Source organism: Hylobates moloch, unplaced genomic scaffold (genome assembly GCF_009828535.3).
Source record: "Hylobates moloch isolate HMO894 unplaced genomic scaffold, HMol_V3 SCAFFOLD_18, whole genome shotgun sequence".
NCBI classification, from domain to species: Eukaryota; Metazoa; Chordata; class Mammalia; order Primates; family Hylobatidae; genus Hylobates; species Hylobates moloch.
In genome coordinates, this window is record NW_026652293.1 from 61,101,453 (window position 1) to 61,125,491 (window position 24,039).

A 24,039-nucleotide genomic window follows, 5' to 3' on the forward strand; every position below is an offset into this window, starting at 1 on the left:
GAATTGGGCTCTTTCGGGATGAATGCTTCCGCATGGTTTGCAGAACTGTGCTTGGCGTGGCCCGGGCCAGGCTGCATCCCCACTGGGGCAGGAGCCGCATGGAGCCTGCCCCGTTCCCTCCGCGGCCTGTTGTGTGGCCCCAGCGTGAGGGTGGCTGGTGGGTGCTGAGCCAGGGTATTGCCTGGTCCGCAGTGAGACCCAGGGTCTCTCCCTGTTGGCCCCACCAGTGGCAGCACGACAGGATTCCACATGCTCCTGCTTCTCTCTCTGTCCCCCAGAGAAGCCAAGCATCTTCTCCCGGGAGCTCACAGATGCCACCATCACAGAGGGTGAGGACTTGACCCTGGTGTGCGAGACCAGCACCTGCGACAGTCCTGTGTGCTGGACCAAGGATGGGAAGACCCTGCGGGGGTCTGCCCGGTGCCAGCTGAGCCACGAGGGCCACCGGGCCCAGCTGCTCATCACTGGGGCCACCCTGCAGGACAGCGGACGCTACAAGTGTGAGGCTGGGGGCGCCTGCAGCAGCTCCATTGTCAGGGTGCACGGTGAGCCCCAGCAGCCCCAAAGCCCAGCTACAGGCCAGGTGCCTACAGCTCTCTTCTCAGGCAGCACCGTCTTCAGGGCAGGGCATGTGCACCCACAAGGAGCCCAAGGCGGGAGGACCCAGGTTCCCGTACATCCTGTATGGGGCACCCATGGCGCCCCGTGTCCTTTCTGGCTCTCCCTGGCACCTTGTCCACCCTGCTTGGCTTCCGCCCTGGCCTCTGCCACCTGCAGGAGCCGCCCCGCAGAGCTGTCTCCTCTGCGTCTCTGAAGGGCCGTCCCTCTGTGCATGCCTGTGTCCCTGACCTCCTATCTCAGGAGGTGCCAGCCACAGTGTGTTAGGGCCCACTGTGACCTCTTTTGACCTTACTTTCCTCATCACAGCCACGCTTCGAGGTCTGGGCTAGGGCTTCCAACTGTGAATTTGGCCGGCACAGGTCCCTCACACTCCGCCCTTCTGTTCTCCTGCTTGGTTCACCCTTTCTATCCCTCACCCTCAGAGCTGCCCCTTTCCAGAAGTCTCAAGGTCGCTGCCACAGGCCCCAAAGGAGAAGGGGGACCCTGCAGCTGATGTCCCCAGCCCTCCACCACCTATAGGGGACCCCTAGTGGACTTCAGTCGGGGGAGGGCAAGCTGAGCCTGTGCCTGTCTGCAGCACGGCCAGTGCGGTTCCGGGAGGCCCTGAAGGACCTGGAGGTGCCGGAGGGTGGTGCTGCCACACTGCGCTGTGTGCTGTCATCTGTGGCTGCACCCGTGGAGTGGTGCTGTGGAGACAAGGTCCTGAGGCCAGGTGACAAATACAGCTTACGCCAGGAGGGTGCCATGCTGGAGCTGGTGGTCCGGGACCTCCGGCCGCAGGACAGCGGGATGTACTCATGCTCCTTCGGGGACCAGACTACTTCTGCCACCCTCACGGTGACTGGTAAGCATCTCCGTCCACCCTGCCCATGTGGCCCAAAGATGCCACTTCCTCCAACGCAGGGGAGCAAAGACGATGCTCTCTGTGTCTGACTTTCCTGCAGCTCTGCCTGCCCAGTTCATCGGGAAACTGAGAAACAAGGAGGCCACAGAAGGGGCCACGGCCACGCTGCGGTGTGAGCTGAGCAAGGCGGCCCCCGTGGAGTGGAGAAAGGGGTCCGAGACCCTCAGAGATGGGGACAGATACTGCCTGAGGCAGGACGGGGCCATGTGTGAGTTGCAGATCCGTGGCCTGGCCATGGTGGACGCCGGGGAATACTCGTGTGTGTGTGGAGAGGAGAGGACCTCGGCCTCACTCACCATCAGGGGTAAGACTGTGTGTCCAGAGCCGTGTCCGGTGTCCAATTTTTTACCTCTGCTGTCAGTCACACCTGTTCCAGTCTCCCCGACTGTGCCATGCACTTCCCAGCACATCACGGAGTCCCTTCCAGCTTTCTGAGCTGTGGAAGGAACCAGGAGAACCTGGCATTTGCAGCCAGACTCCCACCCTCGAGGCACCCTGGGTCCTGTCCTGTGGGAGTCTGTCTTGTCCTCCATCTCGCCATGGCCTATCCACTTGTGCTTCCCAGAGTCTGATCCCCTCCGTGTCTGTCTGTCCATCCCTCCCCAGCCATGCCTGCCCACTTCATAGGAAGACTGAGACACCAAGAGGGCACAGAAGGGGCCACAGTCACGCTGCGGTGTGAGCTGAGCAAGGCGGCCCCCGTGGAGTGGAGGAAAGGGCGTGAGAGCCTCAGAGATGGGGACAGACACAGCCTGAGGCAGGACGGGGCTGTGTGCGAGCTGCAGATCTGTGGCCTGGCCGTGGCAGATGCTGGGGAGTACTCCTGTGTGTGTGGGGAGGAGAGGACCTCTGCCACTCTCACCGTGAAGGGTAATGACTGCCCCTGGCCACGTGCATGGGTGGCTATGTCCGAGCGGGTGTGCACATTCCTGCCTTGTGCCCACGTCTGCACTGTGGCCTTCCCTGTCTTTCTGCATGTGGTTCCTTCATTCCTTCAGTAGGGATTCCCCACAGCTGCTGCGTGTTACCCACCTCAGGAGCAGGAAGACAGCAGAGAAGAGAGGGCTGTTTGAGCTCTACGGGGTTGTAGGCAGAGACAGAGGATGTGGGGAGAACCAAATCATTAGAAAAGTGAGATCACAGATCTTCTCCATGGTAAACACTAGGAAGGCAGGAAGGCAATCAAGGAGGAGCCCCAGAAGCGGAACACAGACGGGAGTTGGGGGATGGCAGGTGGGCTGGAGTGCACAGCCAGGAAGGGGAGGGTCCATTGTGAGGAGGAGAGAGGCAGGGTGACTTTGGGGAGGAGGCGATGGGGGTGACTGTGGAGGGGAGGCGATGGGGGTGACTGTGGAGGGGAGGTGATGGGGGTGACTGTGGAGGGGAGGTGATGGGGGTGACTGTGGGGAGGAGATGGGGGTGAGTGTGAGGAGGAGGTGATGGGGGTGAGTGTGAGGAGGAGGTGATGGGGGTGAGTGTGAGGAGGAGGTGATGGGGGTGAGTGTGGGGAGGAGGTGATGGGGGTGAGTGTGGGGAGGAGGTGATGGGGGTGAGTGTGGGGAGGAGGTGATGGGGGTGACTGTGGGGAGGAGGTGATGGGGTGACTGTGGGGAGGAGCAGCCACAGTGACTCTTCGTGTGTGAGCCAAGCAGAGCAGCTGTGTGGAGTGGAAGAAGGGGCCCAAGATGATCCAAGATGGGGGCTTTGACCAGGACGGGACGTCCGGAGCCCTGTGGCCTGCTTGCGGCAGATCTAGAGTGTCCTCACGTGTAGGGGGTGGGAGTGGATCTCAGCCATGGCTGGGTCCCCTGGGGACGTGAGGCTGCAGGACTCGCCCTGGGCCCTGAACCTCTCAGTCACAGCACGGAGAGGATTCCAGCCTCAAGCCACCAGTGTTCTCAGCAGAAAGGGCAGAGCCCTGCAGGCCTGGCCTTGTGTGTCTGTGGAGCTGGGACCCATGGCCCAGTGTGGCTGGTGGCGTGGTGTGGCGTGTGCAGGTGCTCGGGGCCTTGGAGGGCCTGGCTCGCTTCCATCAGGGAAAGCACACGGGATAAAGCCGGCCCAGGTGGAGGGCCTGGGCACCTTACAGGGAATGCAGGGTAGGACTCTCCCAAGCTCTAGGGCCTTCTCGCCCAGGACTCTGGTGGTCTCCCCTCACACCGCAAGGAGGGATCCCTCAGGCCAGTGAAGGGGCAGGTTCTAGGGGCCAGGCACAGCCGTCTGGATGCCAGTGCCTGAAGCAGGTAGCTCTGGTCACAGGCACAAGTGTCATAGACCTTTGCGGAGAGGCCCGGCCTCCATGCACCTCCGGCGGTGTTGACAGTACAGCTTCCATGGCATGGAGGCACCACACCACCAGGCTCGCCAGGACACCCCAGAGGGGCAGAGACTTTGGGCCCTGTCACACGGCTATGTGGCATGTTGGAGAGACACAGGGGCCCAGGGGCTAATCTGCGTCCTCCTCAGACTGGTGGCTGAAGAGCAGATGACCAGAGTGGACCCCTGCCGGCTGCCTGAGGCAGTTGCTTCCAGAAGTGGGCGAGTTCCGGGAAAGCTTCAGGTGGTGGGTGCCCTGCTGGACCCCTCTGCTGCCTCCTAAGAGGGCACCCTTGCATGCTGGAAGTTTCCACCGGACCCCGAAGCCCCAAGGATGCTCCGAGCTGCAGTTCCCCTGGGGGCGTCCAGGGGATGAAGCTGGGCACTCTGAGGCTCCAGTCTCCATCTGGTGGGCTGGGAAGCCACCCAGCCTCAGTGCACAGGAGACAGTGGCCCTCACCTGTCCCTGTGATCCATGGCTATCTCCTGCACGCAGGGCATGTCCGGGTGGACGGTTCCTTCGTGTATTCAGTTGGTCATTTCTTATCTGCTGGACCCATGCACCAGGGCACCTGCTGCGTGGGGTTCCTGCTTGCATCACGAACACAGGGCGACAGTCAAAGTGGAGGGCGGCACCCTCCTCTCTCCCAGCAGTAGGCTCCTTACTCCCTGTCTGCCCTGGGCTCTGGCCGCAGGAGCAGCAGGAACTGATGAGAAGCAGGAGCCTGGATGATTTTGTGGGAGATTTTTAGACAGCTGATTTTGTGTCTTTTTCCTCCAGCTATTCATCAAGATCATGAGGCTGGGTGTGGTGGCTCACACCTGTAATCCCAGCACTTTGGGAGGCCAAGGCAGGAGGATCATTTGAGCTTAAGAGTTCCAGGCCAACCTGGGCAACCCAGGGAGACCCTATCTCTACAAAAAATATAAAAATTAGCTGGTTGTGGTGGTGTGCACCTGTGGTCCCAGCTACTCAGGAGGCTGAGGTGGGAGGATTGGTTGAGGCCACAAGTTTGAGGCTTCAGTGAGCTGTGATGGCACCACTGCACTCCAGCCTAAGCGACACACTGAGACCCTGTCTGAAAAAGAAAAAAAATTTTTGAAGGAGCTATGAAATAGGGAGCCACAGAATGAGACCAGGGCCACAGTGTAGTGTAACTGAGCCACCAGGCTGGTCTTGGGCCCTTGAGCATGATGACAGATTGGGTCTGAGCCAGGATGGGCTGCAGAAGATCCTGGGGATGGGGAGATCCCGTTTGGTTCCATCTCTGCCTCCCCATCTCATGGGTCCTGTGGCCATTGCATGTGTCTGCCATCATCTTGGGGTCCCTGCTAGGATTCCAGCTCCTCTGTGTCCTGGGCGGCTTTCCCCTGCGTGTCCACGGCCAGTCTATTCTCTGCTCCCAGGGCACTGTTTCACATCAATGTGTCCATGCTTTAAGTCCTAGTTTCCTCCAAAGCGGGAGTGTGTCCTTGCTGAGTGTCCCCAGGTGTCTCCAGAGGGCTTCATGGTCTTTGTGTCCTCTCCAGCCTTGCCAACCAGGTTCATAGAAAGTATGAGGCTGAGGATGCCTCAAAAGGGGCCACAGCACGATGCTAATGGGCTGGACCGTGGGAAGCTGCAGTGCACAGCCTGTACGCAGCACGCCCCAGGAGCGGCCCGTGTTCAGATGGCTTCCCTGTCTTCTCTGTGTTGTCCATGTCCTATCTCTTCTGTGGGCTCAGAGGGTGTGATTGTGGCCATCTCTTTCTGATCCCCCAGCCGTGCCGGCCAAGTTCACAGGGGGTCTGAGGAATGAAGAGGCCGTGGAAGGGGCCACAGCCATGTTGTGGTGTGAACTGAGCAAGGTGGCCCCTGTGGAGTGGAGGAAGGGGTCCAAGAACCTCAGAGATGGGGACAGATACATCCTGAGGCAGGAGGGGACCAGGTGTGAGCTGCAGATCTGTGGCCTGGCCATGGCGGATGCCGGGGAGTACTTGTGTATATGCGGGCAGCAGAGGACCTCAGCCACACTCACCATCAGGGGTAAAGATCATATGTGGCCTTGTGGACCCGTGGCTTGGTGTCTACATGTCACCGAGTCATCCTCATCTTCCAGTGTGGCACAGCCCCTGTGGCAACCCTGGGGTTGTCTTTTTTCCACCTGAGGTCCTCCGGTTGTCTCCCGCCTACCCTTCTTGTCCAGGAGGTGTCCTCATGCTCATGTTCATCCCTTTGTGTTCTCTGTTATTCCCGGGCCATTTGCTTCCTCCCCATGTGAATGTTTATTTGCTCCTTCACATGTGGTCCTTTGGCGGTTTGTGTGGCTCCTTGTGGGTGTCCATGTCCCATCCACAGAGTCTTCCAGACAGTCTGATGATCTCAGAGACTGCTTGGTCCTTCCCAGCTCTGCCTGCCAGGTTCATAGAAGATGTGAAAAACCAGGAGGCCAGAGAAGGGGCCACGGCCGTGCTGCAGTGTGAGCTGAACAGTGCAGCCCCTGTGGAGTGGAGGAAGGGGTCTGAGACCCTCAGAGATGGGGACAGATACAGCCTGAGGCAGGACGGGACCAAATGTGAGCTGCAGATTCGTGGCCTGGCCATGGCAGACAGTGGGGAGTACGCATGCGTGTGCGGGCAGGAGAGGACCTTGGCCATGCTCACCGTCAGGGGTAAAGGCCACATGTGGCCAAGGAGAGCCATCTTCTGGTGTCCATGTACTGATGTCATGCCGTGTGTCTGTACTCACCCCATGTGCTCTCCCTGCATCTGCACCACCCTGTTCCCATCACTCTACAGAGTCCCTTCCAGCCTCCAGAGCTGTTGTGGGAACCAGGAGAAACCGGCCTTGCAGCCAGCTTCCACTCCATGTGCCTCCAAGGATGGGCTCCATCATGTTGTCCTGTTGGCTTCTGTACCTTGCCCTTCATGCTGTCCTGTCCTCCCCCCACAGAGTGCTCCAGAGACTCTCACAGTCCTCGTGTGTGTCTGACATACTCTGGCTCTGGCAGCCAGAGTTACATGAAGTGTGAGGACTCAGGAGGCCATGGAAGGAGCCACAGCTACAGTGCTGACAGGCTGGAGCATGGGAAGCCCCAGTCCACAGCCTGTGCTCAGCACACCCCACGTGTGGCCTGTGTCCAGTTAGGTTCTGTGTCTTCTCTGTGCCATCCATGTTCTGTATCTTCCATGTGCTCAGACAGCATGATTGTGTTCATATATTCTGACCCTCCTCCAGCTCTACCCATCAAGTTCACAGAGGGTCTGAGGAACAAAGAGGCCACAGAAGGGGCAACGGCCACGCTGCAGTGTGAGCTGAGCAAGATGGCCCCCGTGGAGTGGTGGAAGGGGCATGAGATCCTCAGAGATGGAGATAGACACAGCCTGAGGCAGGATGGGGCCAGGTGTGAGCTGCAGATCCGCGGCCTGGTGGCAGAGGACGCTGGGGAGTACCTGTGCATGTGCGGGAAGGAGAGGACCTCAGCCATGCTCACCGTCAGGGGTAAAGGCCACATGCGGCCAAGCAGCGCTGTGCTCTCGTGTCCATGTGTTGACGCCATCCGTCTCTGCCCATGCTGCGTGCTCTCCCCATGTCTGTGCCCGCCTGTGTAACTGCATGAGCTTCTTCCAGCCTCCAGGGCTGTTGCAGGAAGCAGGAGGAGGCAGCCTCTCTAGCCGGCTCCCACTGTGTGCCTCCGAGGACTCTGTTGACATTGTCACGTTGGATTCTGTGTCTTCTATCCTGTCACATTCTTTCCCCTGATGTTCTCTGTGTGTTTCTGACCCTCTCTGGGCCTGGGTGCCAGAGATTCCTGTAAAGGTTGAGATGTGAGGAGGCCACAGGAGGGGCCCTGGCCATGTGCCGTACAGTCTGTACTGAGGGAAGCCCCAGTCCACAGCCTGTGCTCAGCACACCCCCATGCGGCCTGTGCCCATTTGGGTTCTGTGTCTTGTCTCTGCCATCCACGTCCTTCCTATCTCTTCCATGTACTCAGAGAATGTGATCATATCTGTGTTTTTTGACCTCCCCAGCCATGCCTTCCAAGTTCATAAAGGGTCTGAGGAATGAAGAGGCCACAGAAGGGGCCATGGCCACGCTGTGGTGTGAGCTGAGCAAGGTGGCACCGGTGGAGTGGAGGAAGGGGCATGAGACCCTCAGAGATGGGGACAGACACAGCCTGAGGCAGGATGGGTCCAGGTGTGAGCTGCAGATCCGTGGCCTGGCTGTAGTGGATGCCGGGGAGTACTCATGTGTATGCGGGCAGGAGAGGACCTCAGCCACACTCACTGTCAGGGGTAAAGATCGTGTGTAGCTGTGTAGACCATGGCTTGGTGTCTACACATCTCTGTGTCACCACCTTCTGCCTTCAAATGTGGCATGGTTCTGTGGCAACCCCATGGTTGTCTGTCCTTTAACCGGGGTCCTCTGGGCATCTCCCTCTTCCCGTCTTATCCAGGAGGTGTCCTCACGTGCATGTCCTTCTCCTTTTGTGTTCTCTGTTCCTCTGGGGCCATTTGCTTCCTCCCCATGTGTACATTTGTTTGCTCTTTCATGTGTGGTCCTTTGGTGGTTTGTGTGGCTCCTTGTGGGTGCCCATGTCTAGTCCGCAGAGTACTCCAGACGGTCTGATAATCACAATGACTGCTTGGTCCTTCCCAGCCCTGCCTGCCAGATTCATAGAAGATGTGAAAAACCAGGAGGCCAGAGAAGGGGCCACGGCCATGCTGCAATGTGAGCTGAGCAAGGCGGCCCCCGTGGAGTGGAGGAAGGGGTCTGAGATCCTCAGAGGTGGGGACAGATACAGCCTGAGGCAGGACGGGACCAGATGTGAGCTGCAGATTCATGGCCTGTCCATGGCAGACACTGGGGAGTACTCGTGTGTGTGCGGGCAGGAGAGGACCTCGGCCACAGTCACCATCAGGGGTAAAGACCACATGTGGCCACCTGAGTGATTCCTGTCTTCTCCCACCTAACCCACATGATCTGTGCTCTCCCAGTGCCTCTTGATGTCATTGCCATCTCATTCAATCACTCCCCTGTGTGATACATCTCACAAATGCACCTGGAACCCACTTGGATGACCTAATCTAGGGCCTGGGAATATGGACCTCAGGGGTGAATAGGGCAGGGACCCAAAGGAGAGCCCCACAGACAGACGTCAGGGTCCAGGAGAGCTGTCTGGGGCCACTGGCATCTTGCTGGGGCTTGCACATGCGCGTGGGCTCTGGGGCCCCAGGCCTAGAGGTGAGGGCCTGTGTTTCTGCTGATGGACATGCACAGTAGGGTTGGGGGCTCACCGAGGAGGTGGTCAGGCCAGGCCCCACTGAATCTGCTGAGAACGTTTGAGTAGTTCCTGTGGTCATGCCAGGCTCCTGAAGGACTGCTGCCTTTATCTGCTCAGCGAACACAGCAGAGCAGTGCATCTGGGTAACTTCACAGCAGATGTTTATTTTCTCAGACTTCTGGAGTCTGAAATTCCAAGATCAAGGAGTCACTCGGTTGGTTTCTCCTTAGGCCTCTTTTCTTGGCTTGTAGATACTCTGGTCATATTGGATTGGGCCCATCATAACAACCTCATTTTACCTTTCAAAGATACTATTTCAATACAGTGACATTGTGAAGTACTAGGGGTTAGGATTTCAACATACATGGATTTGGTGAGGGGACTCAATTCAGACTATGACATTCTGCCCTCTGGCTTCCCACAATTAATTACTTTCTAACATGCAAAATACACTTACTTCTTCCTAACAGCCCGTAATCTTAACCCATTCCAGCATCAACTCAAAATCAAAATCTCATCTGAATGCATCTAAGTCAAGCGTGAGGGAGGTGAAGTATGAGTCATTCCGAGGCAAAATTCTTCTTCAGTTGTGAAGCATGAAACCAGACAAGTTTTGTGCTTCCAAGATGCAATGGTGCTGCAGGCATAGGATAGATGTTCCTGTTCAAAAGAGGGGAGGTTGGAAGGAAAAAAAGGGTCATGAATCTTATGCAGGTCTGAACCTAGCAGAGCAAATTTCACTAGATTTTAAGGCTGGTGACTCAGTACAGTGGCTCACGACTATAATCCTAGCACGTTGAGTGGCTGAGGCAGGAGGATTACTTGAGGCCAGGTGTTCTAGACCAGCCTGGAAAATATAGCAAGACCCTTTTTCTAAAAGAAAAAAAATTTTGTTAGGTGTGGTGGTGCACATCTGGGGTTCCAGTTACTAGGGAGGCTGAGGCATGAAGATCACTTGATCACTTGAGGCTGCAGTGAGCTATAATTGTACCACTGCACTCCAGCCTGGGTGACAGTGAGACCCCATCTCTACTTTTTTTTTTCCAAAGTCTGAAAAATAATTCTCTTTGACTTAATTCCAGTCCTCCATGCCAACCAGAGTGTTATCCCCAATCTCTCAGACCTGGGTAATATCTTATCCACTCATCCTTGGGTGACAGCCTCTCCCCCTCCGTTCTGGGAAGAGGTGGTCCTGATCCCTGGACCTCTAGTGGCAGTGGCAGCCCTGCTGATGCCTTTGGGGCCATTGTTGTATTTTGAAGGGTAAGACATGTTTGCAGCCATATAGTGATATTAGCTCATTCTGTTGAATCCCTGAAGTCTGATAGCCTTCCTTCATTTTATCCCACCTCAATCCAGTTCACTCCAATCTGCTGGTATAAGATTATCAAAAACTGAGTTGGCCTCCCATGCAATTCATGGAGGTCCACACCATCAGACAAGAGGCTTTTCCAGATAACTGCATCTCTATTCCTGGCTTCTGTTGAGATGACTAATTGGATCCATAAATTGCACACCTGGTGCTTTAGCAAATGGTTATCTACCCACACCCTTGATGTTCTCTTCAGAACAGTTTCTCATTTTTTACCATGTGGTTAGGCTGAAGAATTTCCAAAGCTTCAAGTATTGGTTCCTTTTTTATTTACAATTCCTTCTTCAATTTATTTCTCTCCTCTTGCACTTCACAATAAGCAGCAAAGAGAAAACAGGTTTCACCTTCAACACTTTACTTAGAAATTTCCTCAACTAAACATGCAAAATTGTATTGTTTCTTAGTCCTACCTTCCACACACAACAACACAATTCGGAAAAGTTCTTTGCCACTTAATAATGAGGATCGCCTTTCCTCCCCTTTCCAATAACCTGTTCTTTATTTCCATCTGAGGTCTGACCAGAAGCATTTTTAATGTCCATCTTTCCATGAACAGGTTGTTCACAGCAATCTAGGTTTTTTCCAACATGCACTTCAAATATCATCCAGCCTCCACCCATTACCCAGTTCCAAAGCCACTTCCACATTTTTAGATAATTGTTACAATGGCACCCTACCCCTGGTACCAATATTTGTGTTAGTTTTCTGACTAGAAGTCTAGGTTGAAGTGTTATTAGGTTGACTTCCTCCAAGGCTTCTCTCCTTGGCTTGTTGATGCAGTCTTCTGTTTTTTCACATGGTCACTCCTCAGTGTGTCTCTGTGTCCTAATATCTGCTTTTTATAAGGACACCAGTCATATTGGAGTTGGGCACACCCTGACAACCTCATTTAACCTTAGTTGCCACTTTAAAGGCCCTATCTTTAATACAGTCATGCTCTGAGGTTCTAGAGGTTAGGTTTGAACATATGAACTTGGGGGGACACAATCAGACCATACGGGGTAACCAGGGTGGGGCTTGCTCCATTGTACCCTGTGAGCTCTCACTCTGCCTAGAATCAGGAGGGAAGAGAGGACAGCAGGTTGAAGGGTCAGAGGTGTGGTGTAGAAGCCACATCTGGAGTCTGTTGGGGGTTTTGGTGATTGAGCCAAGGCAATGTGTATCCAGTAAAGTCAGGACAGGAGCAGTGAGGTGGAGACAGCAGGTCCTTGTGTGGGCTGGGATGGTTGGCAGTGAGCCGAGGTATGCCCATGCATGAGCAGTGCTGGATGGAAGCCCTGCCTGGAATGGGTATCTCCTGTATGAGAATGGGGAAGCAGGTGTCAGGACAAGGAGGTGCCTCCTATGAGGCTGGAGAGAGAGAAGAGAGAGATGCATCACATTATTGCATATGTGGAAGTTGCAGGAGCCTGTCTTGCTTCCTAGTAATGATAGGACATGGGTAGGACAAGATGCCCTTTGAGAAGAGATCCAGGATGGAGCCCATCTCCCAGCCAATCTGCACCTCATAGGCAGAACACAGGAAGACCTCAGTCTCACATGGTCTTTGGTCCGCCTTATCCCATGTCTTCGAGATCTACTTCTGTTTCCTTCCTGCATAATCAGGTTGTGTCCCTCAGATCCTCCAGAGGGTTTGATGGCTTCTGTCCATGTGACCCTTCCTAGCCCTGCCTGCACGATTCACTCGAGATCTGAAGACCAAGGAGACCTCAGAAGGGGCCACAGCTATACTGCAGTGTGAGCTGAGCAAGGTGACCCCTGTGGAATGGAAGAAGGGCCCTGAGACCCTCAGAGATGGGGGCAGATACAGCCTGAAGCAGGATGGGACGAGGTGTGAGCTGCAGATCCATGACCTGTCTGTGGCGGATGCTGGGGAATACTCATGCATGTGTGGACAAGAGAGGACCTCGGCCATGCTCACCATCAGGGGTAAAGTCCATCTGTCCAGATCTGCATTCTGGTGTCCAGTTGTTCACTTCTTGCCATCAATCTCTGCTCATTGCATGGTCTCCCCCAGACTGCCACACTGTTCACTTCATGCCACGCTATCCCTTCCAGCTTCCTGGGCTGCTGAAGGAACCAGAAGAAACTCTCATCTACATCCAGATTCCCATGCCTGTGATACTGTGGGCCCTGTCTTATTGGATTGTGTCTTGTCTTTCATCTTGTCATGTCCTGTCTACCAGCACTTCCCAAGGAATTTAATGTTCTCTGTGTTTTTTCACTCTCTCTGGCCCTGCATGGCAGATTCACGTTATCTCTGAGGCCTGAGGAGCCCACGAAGGGGCCATGATTGTGATGTTACCAGGCTGAACAGAGGGAATCTATAGCCTGTGCTTGGCATACCCTGCATGTGGTCTGTGTCCAGTTGGGGTTTGTGTCTTCTCTGTGCCATCCATGTCCTGTCTTTTTCATGTGCTCAGTGTAATTGTGTCCGTGTCTTTCTGATCCCTCCACCAGCCCTGCCTGCCAGGTTCACAGAGGGTCTGAGGAATGAAGAGGCCATGGAAGGGGCCACAGCCACACTGCAATGTGAGCTGAGCAAGGCAGCCCCTGTGGAGTGGAGGAAAGGCCTCGAGGCTCTCAGAGATGGGGACAAATACAGCCTGAGACAAGATGGGGCTGTGTGTGAGCTGCAGATTCATGGCCTGGCTATGGCAGATACCGGGGTGTACTCATGTGTGTGTGGGCAGGAGAGGACCTCAGCTACACTCACTGTCAGGGGTAAAGATCCTGTGTGGCCATGTGGGCTTGTGGCTTGGTGTATACACCTCTCTGTGTCACCACCTTCTGCCTCCAAATGTGGCACATCTCCTGTGGAAACCCTGTGATTGTCAGTCCTCTAACTGGGGCCCTCTAAGTATCTCCTGCCTCCCCTTCTCATCAGGAGATGTCCTCCTGCTCATGCACGTCCTTGTGTGTTCTCTGTGCCTCCTGGGCCATTTGCCTTCTCATTGTTTGTGTATTGCTCATCTTGCTATGGTCCTTTGGTGGTTTGTGTGGCTCCTTATTGGTGTCCATGTTCTGTCCAAAAAATCCTCCAGACAGTCTGATGATATCAGTGACTGTTTGGTCCTTCTCAGCCCTGCCTGCCAGGTTCATAGAGGACATGAGAAGCCAGAAGGCCACAGAAGGGGCTACAGTCACACTGCAGTGTAAGCTGAGAAAGGCAGCCCCCGTGGAGTGGAGAAAGGGGCCCAACACCCTCAAAGATGGGGACAGATACAGCCTGAAGCAGGATGGGACCAGGTGTGAGCTGCAGATTCGTGGCCTGGTCATAGCAGATGCTGGAGAATACTCGTGCATATGTGAGCAGGAGAGGACCTCAGCCATGCTCACTGTCAGGGGTAAAGACCACATGTGACCACCTGAGTGACTTCTGTCTTCCCCTACTTAAGCCACATGGTCTGTGCTCTCCCAGTGTCTCTCAATGTCGTTGACATTTTATTCAGTCACTCATCTGTGTGGTCCATCTCACAAATGCACACTGAGAACCCACTTGGATGGCCTAATCTAGGGCCTGGGCATACAGACCCCAGGGGTGAATAGTGCAGGGTCCCCAGGTGTCAGGGAGAGCAGCAGGTAGGTGTCAGGGTCCAGGAGAGCTGTCTGGGGCCCCTGCTGTCTTGCAAAGGCCTGTGGATGTCCACCAGCTCTTGGGCCTCAGGCATGGAGGTCAGGAAATGTATGTCCTTTGACAGACAAAGCGATGGCTCAGGCCAGGCCCCTCTTCAGTCTGGTCCGTGTTCTGATTGATCCTTGTGATCATTCCAAGCTTCTAAAGGAGTATTGTCTTCATCTGCTCAGGCTAACTTAACAAAGCACTGCAGACAGGGTAGCTCAAATAACAGAGATTTATTTTCTCAGAAATATGGGGCTGAAATCTCAAGATCACGGTGTCAGCTCCTCTCTTCTTGTAGACAGCTGTCTTCTCCCCGTGTCTTCACATGGATGTCCCTCTGTGTGCATATGTGTGTCCTAACCTCTTTTTATAAGAGCACCAGTCATACTGGATTTGGAACCACCCTAACAACCTCATTTTACCTTTCAATGATTGTCTTTAAATACAGTGATATTCTGAAGTGTACTGGGGGTTAGGATTTCAACATAAGCATTTTTTCTGAGGCACAATTCAGACCATAACACTCCACCATCTGGATTCTCAAAATTCATGGCCTTCTCATGTGCAAAATATGTTTACTTCTTCCTAACAGTCCCAAATCTTAGCCCATTTCAATATCAACTAGTCCAAATCGCCTCTAAATATCATCTGAGTCAACTGTGAGGGAGACAAAGTGTGACTCATACAGAGGCAAAATTTTTCTTCATCTGTGAGGCTGTGAAGTCAGACAAGTTATTTGCTTTGAAGTCACAATGGTGGGACAGGCATAGGATGGACATTCTGAATCAGGGAGAAACTGGAAAGGAGAAATGAGTCATGGGTCCCAAGTAAGGTGTAACCCTAGCAGGACAAATATCATTAGGTTTTAAGGCTTTGGATTAATGCCTAGTCCTCTGGACCCAACAAGGTTGCTACTCTACCCCCTCAGCCTTGAGTGGAGGTGTCTGGCTCTTTGTAACTGAGGAGGAGACAGGCTTACTTCCAGGCCTGTGCCCTCTACCCCCTGGTTATAATGCCATGCCTATCAACCCCGAACGAACTTTGGGGTCATTATTCCTTTTTCTTGCAGAATATCATGTTTATATCCATGTAGCTCTATTGGACCATCCTGTGGATTCTCAGAAGTCTGACAACCTTCCTTCATTTTGTCCCATCTCTGTTCCAGTCAGTTCAAGCTAGCAGCATTTCCTCTGGTATAAAGGTCTCAAAAACTTTGTCCCATGCGATCCATGTGGGTCAAAGCCACCAGACGAAAGAGTTCTCCACAGATCTTTCCTTGATAATCTCATTTTTATTACTGGCTTCTGCTGAGAGGGCTGAATGGATCCATAAACCACACACCTGGATCCATAAACCTGAATGGATCCATAAACCACAAACCATTTGCTAATGGTTGTCCAGTGTTGATATTCTCCCCAGAATAATGCTTTCTCATTTTTTTTTTTTTTTTGCAGTATGTATAGCCTGAAAAGTTTTCTGTATGTTCAAGCTCTGGTTCCTTTTTGCTTAACAAATCCTTTCTGAATTTATCTCTCTCCTCTCACATTTTCATATTAGAGAGAAACCAGGCTATGGTTTCAATTCTTTGCTTAGAAACTTCCTCAGGTAAATATATTCAATTTTGTTGTTTGCAAGTCCTACCGTCCACAAAACACTAGAATAAAATTTGACCAGGTTTTTGGCCACTTTATAACAATGACTGTCTTTCTCCAGTTTTTAATAATATGTCCCCCATTGTCATCTGAGGCTTGACCAGAATCACTTTTAGCACCCATGTTTTCACCAACAATTGCTGCCTGCAAACACTGTTTTTCAGCATGCACCTGAAATATCTTTCAGCTACCTCCCATTACCGAGTTCTAAAGCCACGTCCACGTTTATAGGTATTTGTTCCTTTGACAAATAGCTATAGATAAATGGATAAATGGATGAATGGTACCCACTCCTGGTACCAAAGTCTGAATTTGTTTGCTTGGGTTGCCACAAAGAAAGTACCATAGACTGGGTGGTATAAATAACAGGAATGTATTTCCTCACCATTCTGGAGGCTAGATGGTTGAGATCCAGGTGTCAGTAGGGTTGGCTCCTTCTGAGGCCTCTCTCCTTGGCTTGTAGACAGCTGTTTTCTCTGTGTCTTCACTGGTCCTTCTCTGTTTGTGTCCTAATCTCCTTTTCTTATAAGGACAGCGTTTATATTGGATTAGATGCCACCCTTGTGATCCCATTTAGCATTAATCACCTCTTTAAAGGCCCTATCTCAAAAACAGTCATATTCTGAAATAGTGAAAGTTAGGACTTCAACATTTGACTTCTGTAGACACACAACCCATAGCAGTCTATGGCTATGTAATCGGGTTAGGCCCTGCTCTGCTAACTTGTGAGCCCCCTGCCTGGAGTCAGGAGGCAAGAGAGAATGGTAGATTGGAGGTTCAGAGGTGTGGTTCAAGGCCACATGTGGTGTCTGTCATGATCTAGGTGATATGAGTCAGGGTAATATGTGGGAATGTGGATTCAGTAGGGTCAGTCCAGGAGCATGTTGGATGGAGGTAGCAGGGCCTTGTGTGGGCTGGGATGTTGTATTGTGAGCCCAGGTGTATCTAGGCATGGGCACTGCTGGATGGAAGCCCTGTCTGGTCAGGCTATCTGTTGTGTGAGGGATGACAATGGGGCAGTGGATGTTGCGACCTGAAGGTGCCTACTGTGTCATCATAGAGAGATGTCCATCACATTATTGCATATGTGGGTTGCAAGTTGGAGGAGCCTGTCTTGCTTCCCCATAATGAAAGTTCACAGGTAGGATAAGATGCCCTCTGAGAAGAGATCCAAGATGGAGCCCATCTCCCACCCAATCTGCACCTCACAGGCAGAATGCAGGAAGTACTCACTGTCAAATGCACTTTGGTCCGCCTCATCCCAAGTCCCTCCAGCCTTCCTGCTTCTGTTTTCTTCCTGGATGTTCAGGTGTGTCCCTCATATCCTCCAGAGGGCTTGATGGCTTCTGTCCATATGACCCTTCCTACCCCTGCCTACCCAATTCCCTCAAGATCTGAAGACCAAGGAGGCCTCAGAAGGGGCCACAGCCACACTGCAGTGTGAGCTAAGCAAGGTGGTCCCTGTGGAGTGGAAGAAGGGACCTGAGACCGTCAGAGATGGGGACTGTGTTCTCTGTTCCTCCTGGGCCATGTGCTTTCTCACCATCTGTACATTCATTTGCTCATTCTGCCATGGTCCTGTGGTGGTTTGTGTGCCTCCTTGTGTGTGTCTGTGTCCTATCCACAGAGTTGTCCAGTTAATCTGATGATCTCAGTGACTGCTTGGTCCTTCCCAGCCCTGCCAGCCAGATTCATAGAAGATGTGAGAAATCACGAAGCCACAGAAGGGGCCACAGCTGTGCTGCAGTGTGAGCTGAGCAAGGCGGCCCCCGTGGAGTGGCGGAAGGGGTCTGAGACCCTCAGAGATGGGGACAGACATAGCCTGAGGCAAGACGGGACGAGGTGTGAGCTGCAGATTCATGGCCTGGCTGTGGAGGACACTGGAGAGTATTTGTGTGTGTGCGGGCAGGAGAGGACCTCAGCTACACTCACTGTCAGAGGTAAAGATCCTGTGTCGTCACATGGACTTGCGGCTTGGAATCTATGTGTCTCTGTGTTACCACCTTCTACTTCCAAAGGTGGCAGCCCCGTGGGAACCCTGAGGTTGTATGTCCTCTAACTGGGGTCCTCTGGGCATCTCCTGCCTCCGCTTCTCCTCATCAGGAGATGTCCTCCTGTTCATCCCCATCCCTGCGTGTTCTCTGTTCCTCTTGGGCCATGTGCTTTCTCGCCTTCTGTACATTCGTTTGCTTATTCTGCCGTGGTCCTTTGGTGGTTTGTGTGGTTCCTCGTGTGTGTCTGTGTCCTGTCCACCGAGTTGTCCAGATAGTCTGATGATCTCAGTGACTGCTTGGTCCTTCCCAGCCCTGCCGCCCAGATTCATAGACAACATGACAAACCAGGAGGCCAGAGAAGGGGCCACGGCCACACTGCAGTGTGAACTGAGCAAGGCGGCCCCTGTGGAGTGGAGGAAGGGACCTGAAACCCTCCGAGATGGGGACAGACACAGCCTGAGGCAGGATGGGACCCGGTGTGAGCTGCAGATTCGTGGCCTGGCTGTGGCAGATGCTGGGGAGTACTCGTGCGTGTGTGGGCAGGAGAGGACCTCAGCCACACTCACCATCAGGGGTAAAGATCACATGTGGCCAAGCAAAGCCATGTTCTGGTGTGCCAGTATTGATTTCGTGTCGTCTCCCTGTGTCCATGTCATCCTGTTCCCATAATTCCCCAGAATCCCTTCCAGCCTCCTGGACCGTTGCAGAAACCAGGAGAAAGCAGCATCTCTAGCCAGCTCCCACCTGTGTACCAACATGGGTTCAGTCACATTGCCCCGTTGGGCTCTATGTCTTGTCCTCCATTCCCTCATATTCTGTCTACCAAAGTGCTCCAGATGATCTGATTTCCATGTGTGTCTGGCCCTCTTCAGCTCTATATGTGCCAGATTCATATAAAGACCGAGGTGTGAGGAGGCCACAGAAGGGGCCATGGTCATGTGCTGTACAGCCTGGACTGAGGGAAGCCACAGTGCACAGCCTGTGCTCAGCACATCCCCATGTGGTTCATGTCCATTTGGGTTCTGTCTTTTCTGTGTCATCCATGTTCTGTCTCTTCTGTGGGCTCAGAGGCATGATTGTGTCCATATCTTCTGACCTCCCCAGCCCTGCCCGCCAAGTTCACAAAGGGTCTGAGGAATGAAGAGGCCACAGAAGGGGCCACGGCTATGCTGCAGTGTGAGCTGAGCAAGGCGGCCCCTGTTGAGTGGAGGAAGGGACCTGAAACCCTCAGAGATGGGGACAGATACAACCTGAGGCAGGATGGGACCAGATGTGAGCTGCAGATTCATGGCCTGTCCGTGGCAGACACTGGGGAGTACTCATGTGTATGTGGGCAGGAGAAGACATCGGCCACTCTCATTGTCAAGGGTAATGACCACACGTGGCCACATGGACTGATGTGGGTGTGTGTCCTTCCTCTGTGTGCAGTTGCAGGCACAGCACACCTCCTTGCGGATGCTCCTTTCCTCTTTCTCCTGCTGTTTCCTCTGTCCCCTCTGCTCATGGGTTCCAATGTTATCCTGTGCCCTGTTGTCTGTACTGAGCTTCAGCCATGTGACCTTGTGTACCAGTCATGGTTGTAGGGAAGGAATTCCCACCTTGTTTCCCTCCCACTGCCTCCCATCACCACCTAATCAATCCAACTTTCTGCCATCCTTCATTTGAGACCTGGAGTCTTTTAGCCACAGGGTCTCGTGTCCTTCTCAGAGGGAGGCCTCTGGTGCCCAGGAAAGGGAGGCAGGACCTAGAGCCCTGGCCCCTGCAGGCTGGCCCTGGTTCTCAGTGTAGCCTTGTGGGGCAAATAGCCCCTGTGGCACTTGAGGGTCTAAGGGAACCTGGTCCCTGCCCTGGAGTCTGGGCGACACGGCCCTGTCCTGGGGTCTGGAAGACACGGCCCCACTCTGGAGTCTGAGTACACATCCCTGCCCTGGGATTTGGGTGCCCACAGAGGGGAGGTGGAACCTGTAGCCCTGGGCCCTGGCCTCGCCCTGGGATCTGGGGAACTCACCTCTGCCCTCAGGTCTGGGGTACAGGGCCTCACCCTGAGTTCTGAAGTACACATCTCTGCCCTGGGATCTGGGGTGTGTGGCCCTGTGGGGGCTGGGGTGGGTTCCTGGGTGAGAGGACAGCCTCCTAAGCCCTGGGTAGATCTAGCCCCTCCCTGCTTTCCCACCACGCTGCCTCCTCACCCCTGAATCACAGACTGGTGGTCCCCAGTACCATCTGAGGCAGCACCTCCTGTGGAGCCAGGCCAGGGAGCTGGGAGGAGCCCAGGCCCTCATCTGCTGGCCTGGAGAGCGATGCCTGGTATAGATCTGGAGCTGACCCTGCCTCCTGCCCCCTGCAGCCCCACAGCCAGTGTTCCGGGAGCCACTGCAGAGTCTGCAGGCAGAGGAGGGCTCCACGGCCACCCTGCAGTGTGAGCTGTCTGAGCCCACTGCTACAGTGGTCTGGAGCAAGGGTGGCCTGCAGCTGCAGGCCAATGGGCGCCGGGAGCCACGGCTTCAGGGCTGCACCGCGGAGCTGGTGTTACGGGGCCTACAACGTGAAGACACTGGTGAATACACTTGCACCTGTGGCTCCCAGGCCACCAGTGCCACCCTCACTGTCACAGGTGGGCTCCCAGGCTAGCGTGGCCAGGATACAGCGCAGTTCCTGTGCTTTGGGCGGACCCTCGGGGCTGCCTCCCCACCTGGGGCTCCCAATTGAGGAGACAGGGCTCCACAGGGTGGGGGTCCTACCTGCCTTGAGGCCCTGCCTCCTTCCTGGTAGCTGCTCTGATGCGGTTCCCCCTCCCCACTCTGCCCTGTATCACACCTGTTAGTTCCCCCTTATAGCTCCTCAGGGACCTGCCCTCATACCCTGCTCCCTCCCCTGCAGCTGCGCCTGTGCGGTTCCTCCAAGAGCTGCAGCCCCAGGAGGTGGATGAGGGGGGCACTGCACACTTACGCTGCGAGCTGAGCCGGGCGGGTGTGAGCGTGGAGTGGCGCAAGGGCTCCCTACAGCTCTTCCCTTGTGCCAAGTACCAGATGGTGCAGGATGGTGCAGCTGCGGAGCTGCTGGTACGCGGAGTGGAGCAGGAGGATGCGGGTGACTACACGTGTGACACGGGCTACACACAGAGCATGGCCAGCGTCTCTGTCCGTGGTGAGCTGCTCACCAGCCCCTGCCTCCCACAGCCCCTCACCCTTGGTCAGCGGCAAGGGGCACTAAGCATCCCTTCCTGCATCCCCCCCAGTCCCCAGGCCCAAGTTCAAGACTCGGCTTCAGAGTCTGGAGCAGGAGACAGGTGACATAGCCCGGCTGTGCTGTCAGCTGAGTGATGCAGAGTCGGGGGCCACGGTGCAATGGCTCAAGGAGGGCGTGGAGCTGCATGCGGGCCCCAAGTACGAGATGCGGAGCCAGGGGGCCACGCGGGAGCTGCTGATCCATCAACTGGAGGCCAAGGACACGGGCGAGTATGCCTGCCTAACAGGTGGCCAGAAAACCGCTGCCTCCCTCAGGGTCACAGGTGAGTGGTGGGGCCTCCCAGAGGAGAGGGTGAGCCCTTCTCTGCCATCCCACTCCCTTATGGTTGCCTTCTGGGTGCACCTGAGTCCCCTGCTCTCACGCTGTCTTCCTCCTCACCCCTGCACCTCCTGGTGTACCTGTCAGGGCTCTCTGAGAAAACCTGGGCAGCAAGGAAACAGGCTGCAGCCCCTCAAGCCCACCCCTGAGGCCGGTGTGTGAGTGCCCTGCTGAGCCCCAACCTGTTTCTCCTGCAAGCCTTGCCTCCCTGCTGTGCTAGCCAGGGTGGAGCTGGCTGCAGTGTGGGAGTGGACAGGCAGTCGAGTGTCCCACAACCCCTTCCCATTCCTGAGACACAACTGCCCTCTTGGCCCACACCTCCAGCCCAGATTCTTTCCCCAAAGAGCTCAGTGTCATGGGGGGATCTGTGCTTGTGAGCACATCAGGGGACAAAAGCCGTGTGGGACAGATAGGCCATGGCAGAAGAGTGTGAGAGTGCCCAGGAAGGCTTCCTGGAGGAGGGGGCGTGGGAGCTTGGCCTGGGCTCTTTTACTTGGCTGGTAAAGGGAACCATCTCGCCCCACCCCTCAGAGCCTGAGGTGACCATTGTACGGGGGCTGGTTGATGCGGAGGTGCCGGCCGATGAGGATGTTGAGTTCAGCTGCGAGGTGTCCAGGGCTGGAGCCACAGGCGTGCAGTGGTGCTTACAGGGCCTGCCACTGCAAAGCAATGAGGTGACAGAGGTGGCTGTGCGGGATGGCCGCATCCACACACTGCGGCTGAAGGGCGTGACGCCCGAGGATGCTGGCACTGTCTCCTTCCATTTGGGAAACCATGCTTCCTCTGCCCAGCTCACCATCAGAGGTAGCCACAGGCGGGCCCCACCAGTGACTGCATGGGGTGAGAATGTCCGGGCCCTGCTGGGTATGGAGACAGACGGCAAAGGTTCCTGCCTTTAGAGGCTGGGGGCCTGGCAGGGAGGTGGACCTATGAGCTGGCATTTCAGGGTGGCCCTAGGATGTCAGGGGAGAGTGGGCTGAGTCAGGCTGGTGGGGCAGGTTGTCGTGGGCTTCCAGTAGGCTGACACAGTGTTGGATTTTGGGTCTTGGCCCTTGCAGGGGGGCCACTGCAAACCATAGCCCACTCCCAGCCCTCAGTCATCTGCACCATCTCCTCTAGTTCTCACACTAGTCCCATTTACCCACCCGTCATCCATCCTTTCATTCATCCATTTATCCATTCACCCATCCATCCACCCATTCACCATCCATCCATCCATCATCCATCCATTATTCATCGATCCATCTACAGTCCATCTATCCATTGATCAGCCATCCATCCACCCATTATGCATCCATTCATTCTTCCATTGATCCATTCACCTATCCACTGTCCATTAGAGCAGACTCTGCCTGCAACTGGAATGGGGAGCTGAGAACAGGCCCCCATGTGCGTGCCTTTGTGCACTAGGGGAGGATACCCAGGGAGGGACTCCCAGGATGATGAGACTGTGTTGATTGAGGGGGCACCTCAGATGCTGAGGCTGACGCCCATGCCTCCCCTGTGTCCAGCTCCCGAGGTGACCATCCTGGAGCCCCTGCAGGACGTGCAGCTCAGTGAGGGCCAGGATGCCAGCTTCCAGTGCCGGCTATCCAGAGCTTCAGGCCAGGAAGCCCGCTGGGCTTTAGGAGGGGTGCCCCTGCAGGCCAACGAGATGAATGACATCACTGTGGAGCAGGGCACACTCCACCTGCTCACCCTGCACAAGGTGAGGCCTCTGGGACCTAAGTGTACCAGGACGGGGATGCTTCCAACTCCATTCGGAAAGGTCTTCCACCCGGGGGTTGTGTTGGGGAGGTGATGAGCTCCTGTCATTGAGGTCTGGCAAGCTGGCTGGGCTCCTCCTGGTCGGGATGGGGGCTCCCAGGGCAAAGCATGTCTCTCCCTGCTTCCTAGGTGACCCTCGAGGATGCTGGAACTGTCAGTTTCCACGTGGGCACGTGTAGCTCTGAGGCCCAGCTGAAAGTCACAGGTGGGCAGCCCCTTTCCACACCAGTCACTCTGCCCGCAGATGCCCAGTTTCCTGGGCACCAGCACATCCTACCCATTGGCAGCTGTCTGCGGGCAGGGGGCAGAAACCCAAGACTTCCAACAGTGATCTTGTCTTGGGGCTGGCAATTTTCCAACCCCTGGCCACTGAAGCCATGGACCAGAGAGGTCACTGGGAGGTAGGCTGGTGGAGGTAGTCTTGAGAAATTCCAGGGTGTGCGTGGGGTCCCTGTCCAGGATTAATGCCACCTGTGGGAGGGAGATGGGGGGCCCAGCTGCCATAGGCTTGGGCCCTAAGGTGGAGGCAGGACCTTCCTGACTTCCACCCTCCAAATGCCTACTCCTATGATACGGATGCACGCACATGCCAGCACATCCATGTTTACACACATCTGCATGCCTGACAGGCTTAAAGGTGCAGATGCAAAAACATGCCTATGACAAGTGTATGGATTTGGGCAAGCATGCAAACAAGATGTTAGGAACCTTCAGCTTGGGTCATACCTTGCCCACAGAGCTGGTCATCCCTGAGTACTTGTTCTTGAGTGCCCTTCCCCTACTGTCCTACCTTTAGGTCTCAAACGGGTCCTATCTGTGTACTCATCATCCATCTATTCATTCATCCATTTATCCATTTATCTATCCACCTTCCACCCATCTGCTATCCACCATCCATCCATCCATCCATCCATCCACCCATCCATCCATCCATCCATCCATCCATCATCTCTCCATTCA

General features: G+C 54.8%; 1 protein-coding gene across 2 annotated transcripts in view; it reads left to right on the plus strand.

Moving 5' to 3' along the window:
• Positions 1-24,039, plus strand: part of OBSCN (obscurin, cytoskeletal calmodulin and titin-interacting RhoGEF) — a 168,297-nt gene that overhangs the window by 75,137 nt on the left and 69,121 nt on the right. For both annotated transcript variants that reach the window (XM_032136250.2, XM_058430481.1), the window contains 21 exons: positions 279-545; positions 1,199-1,465; positions 1,566-1,829; positions 2,132-2,395; positions 5,604-5,867; positions 6,229-6,492; positions 7,059-7,322; positions 7,853-8,116; positions 8,481-8,744; positions 12,143-12,406; positions 12,938-13,201; positions 13,561-13,824; positions 17,428-17,691; positions 18,056-18,319; positions 18,850-19,113; positions 20,093-20,359; positions 20,626-20,892; positions 20,984-21,256; positions 21,844-22,116; positions 22,824-23,020; positions 23,209-23,284. In XM_032136250.2, the coding sequence (XP_031992141.1) occupies positions 279-545; positions 1,199-1,465; positions 1,566-1,829; positions 2,132-2,395; positions 5,604-5,867; positions 6,229-6,492; positions 7,059-7,322; positions 7,853-8,116; positions 8,481-8,744; positions 12,143-12,406; positions 12,938-13,201; positions 13,561-13,824; positions 17,428-17,691; positions 18,056-18,319; positions 18,850-19,113; positions 20,093-20,359; positions 20,626-20,892; positions 20,984-21,256; positions 21,844-22,116; positions 22,824-23,020; positions 23,209-23,284 (5,319 nt within the window). The remainder of the gene's footprint in view (positions 1-278; positions 546-1,198; positions 1,466-1,565; positions 1,830-2,131; positions 2,396-5,603; positions 5,868-6,228; positions 6,493-7,058; positions 7,323-7,852; positions 8,117-8,480; positions 8,745-12,142; positions 12,407-12,937; positions 13,202-13,560; positions 13,825-17,427; positions 17,692-18,055; positions 18,320-18,849; positions 19,114-20,092; positions 20,360-20,625; positions 20,893-20,983; positions 21,257-21,843; positions 22,117-22,823; positions 23,021-23,208; positions 23,285-24,039) is intronic.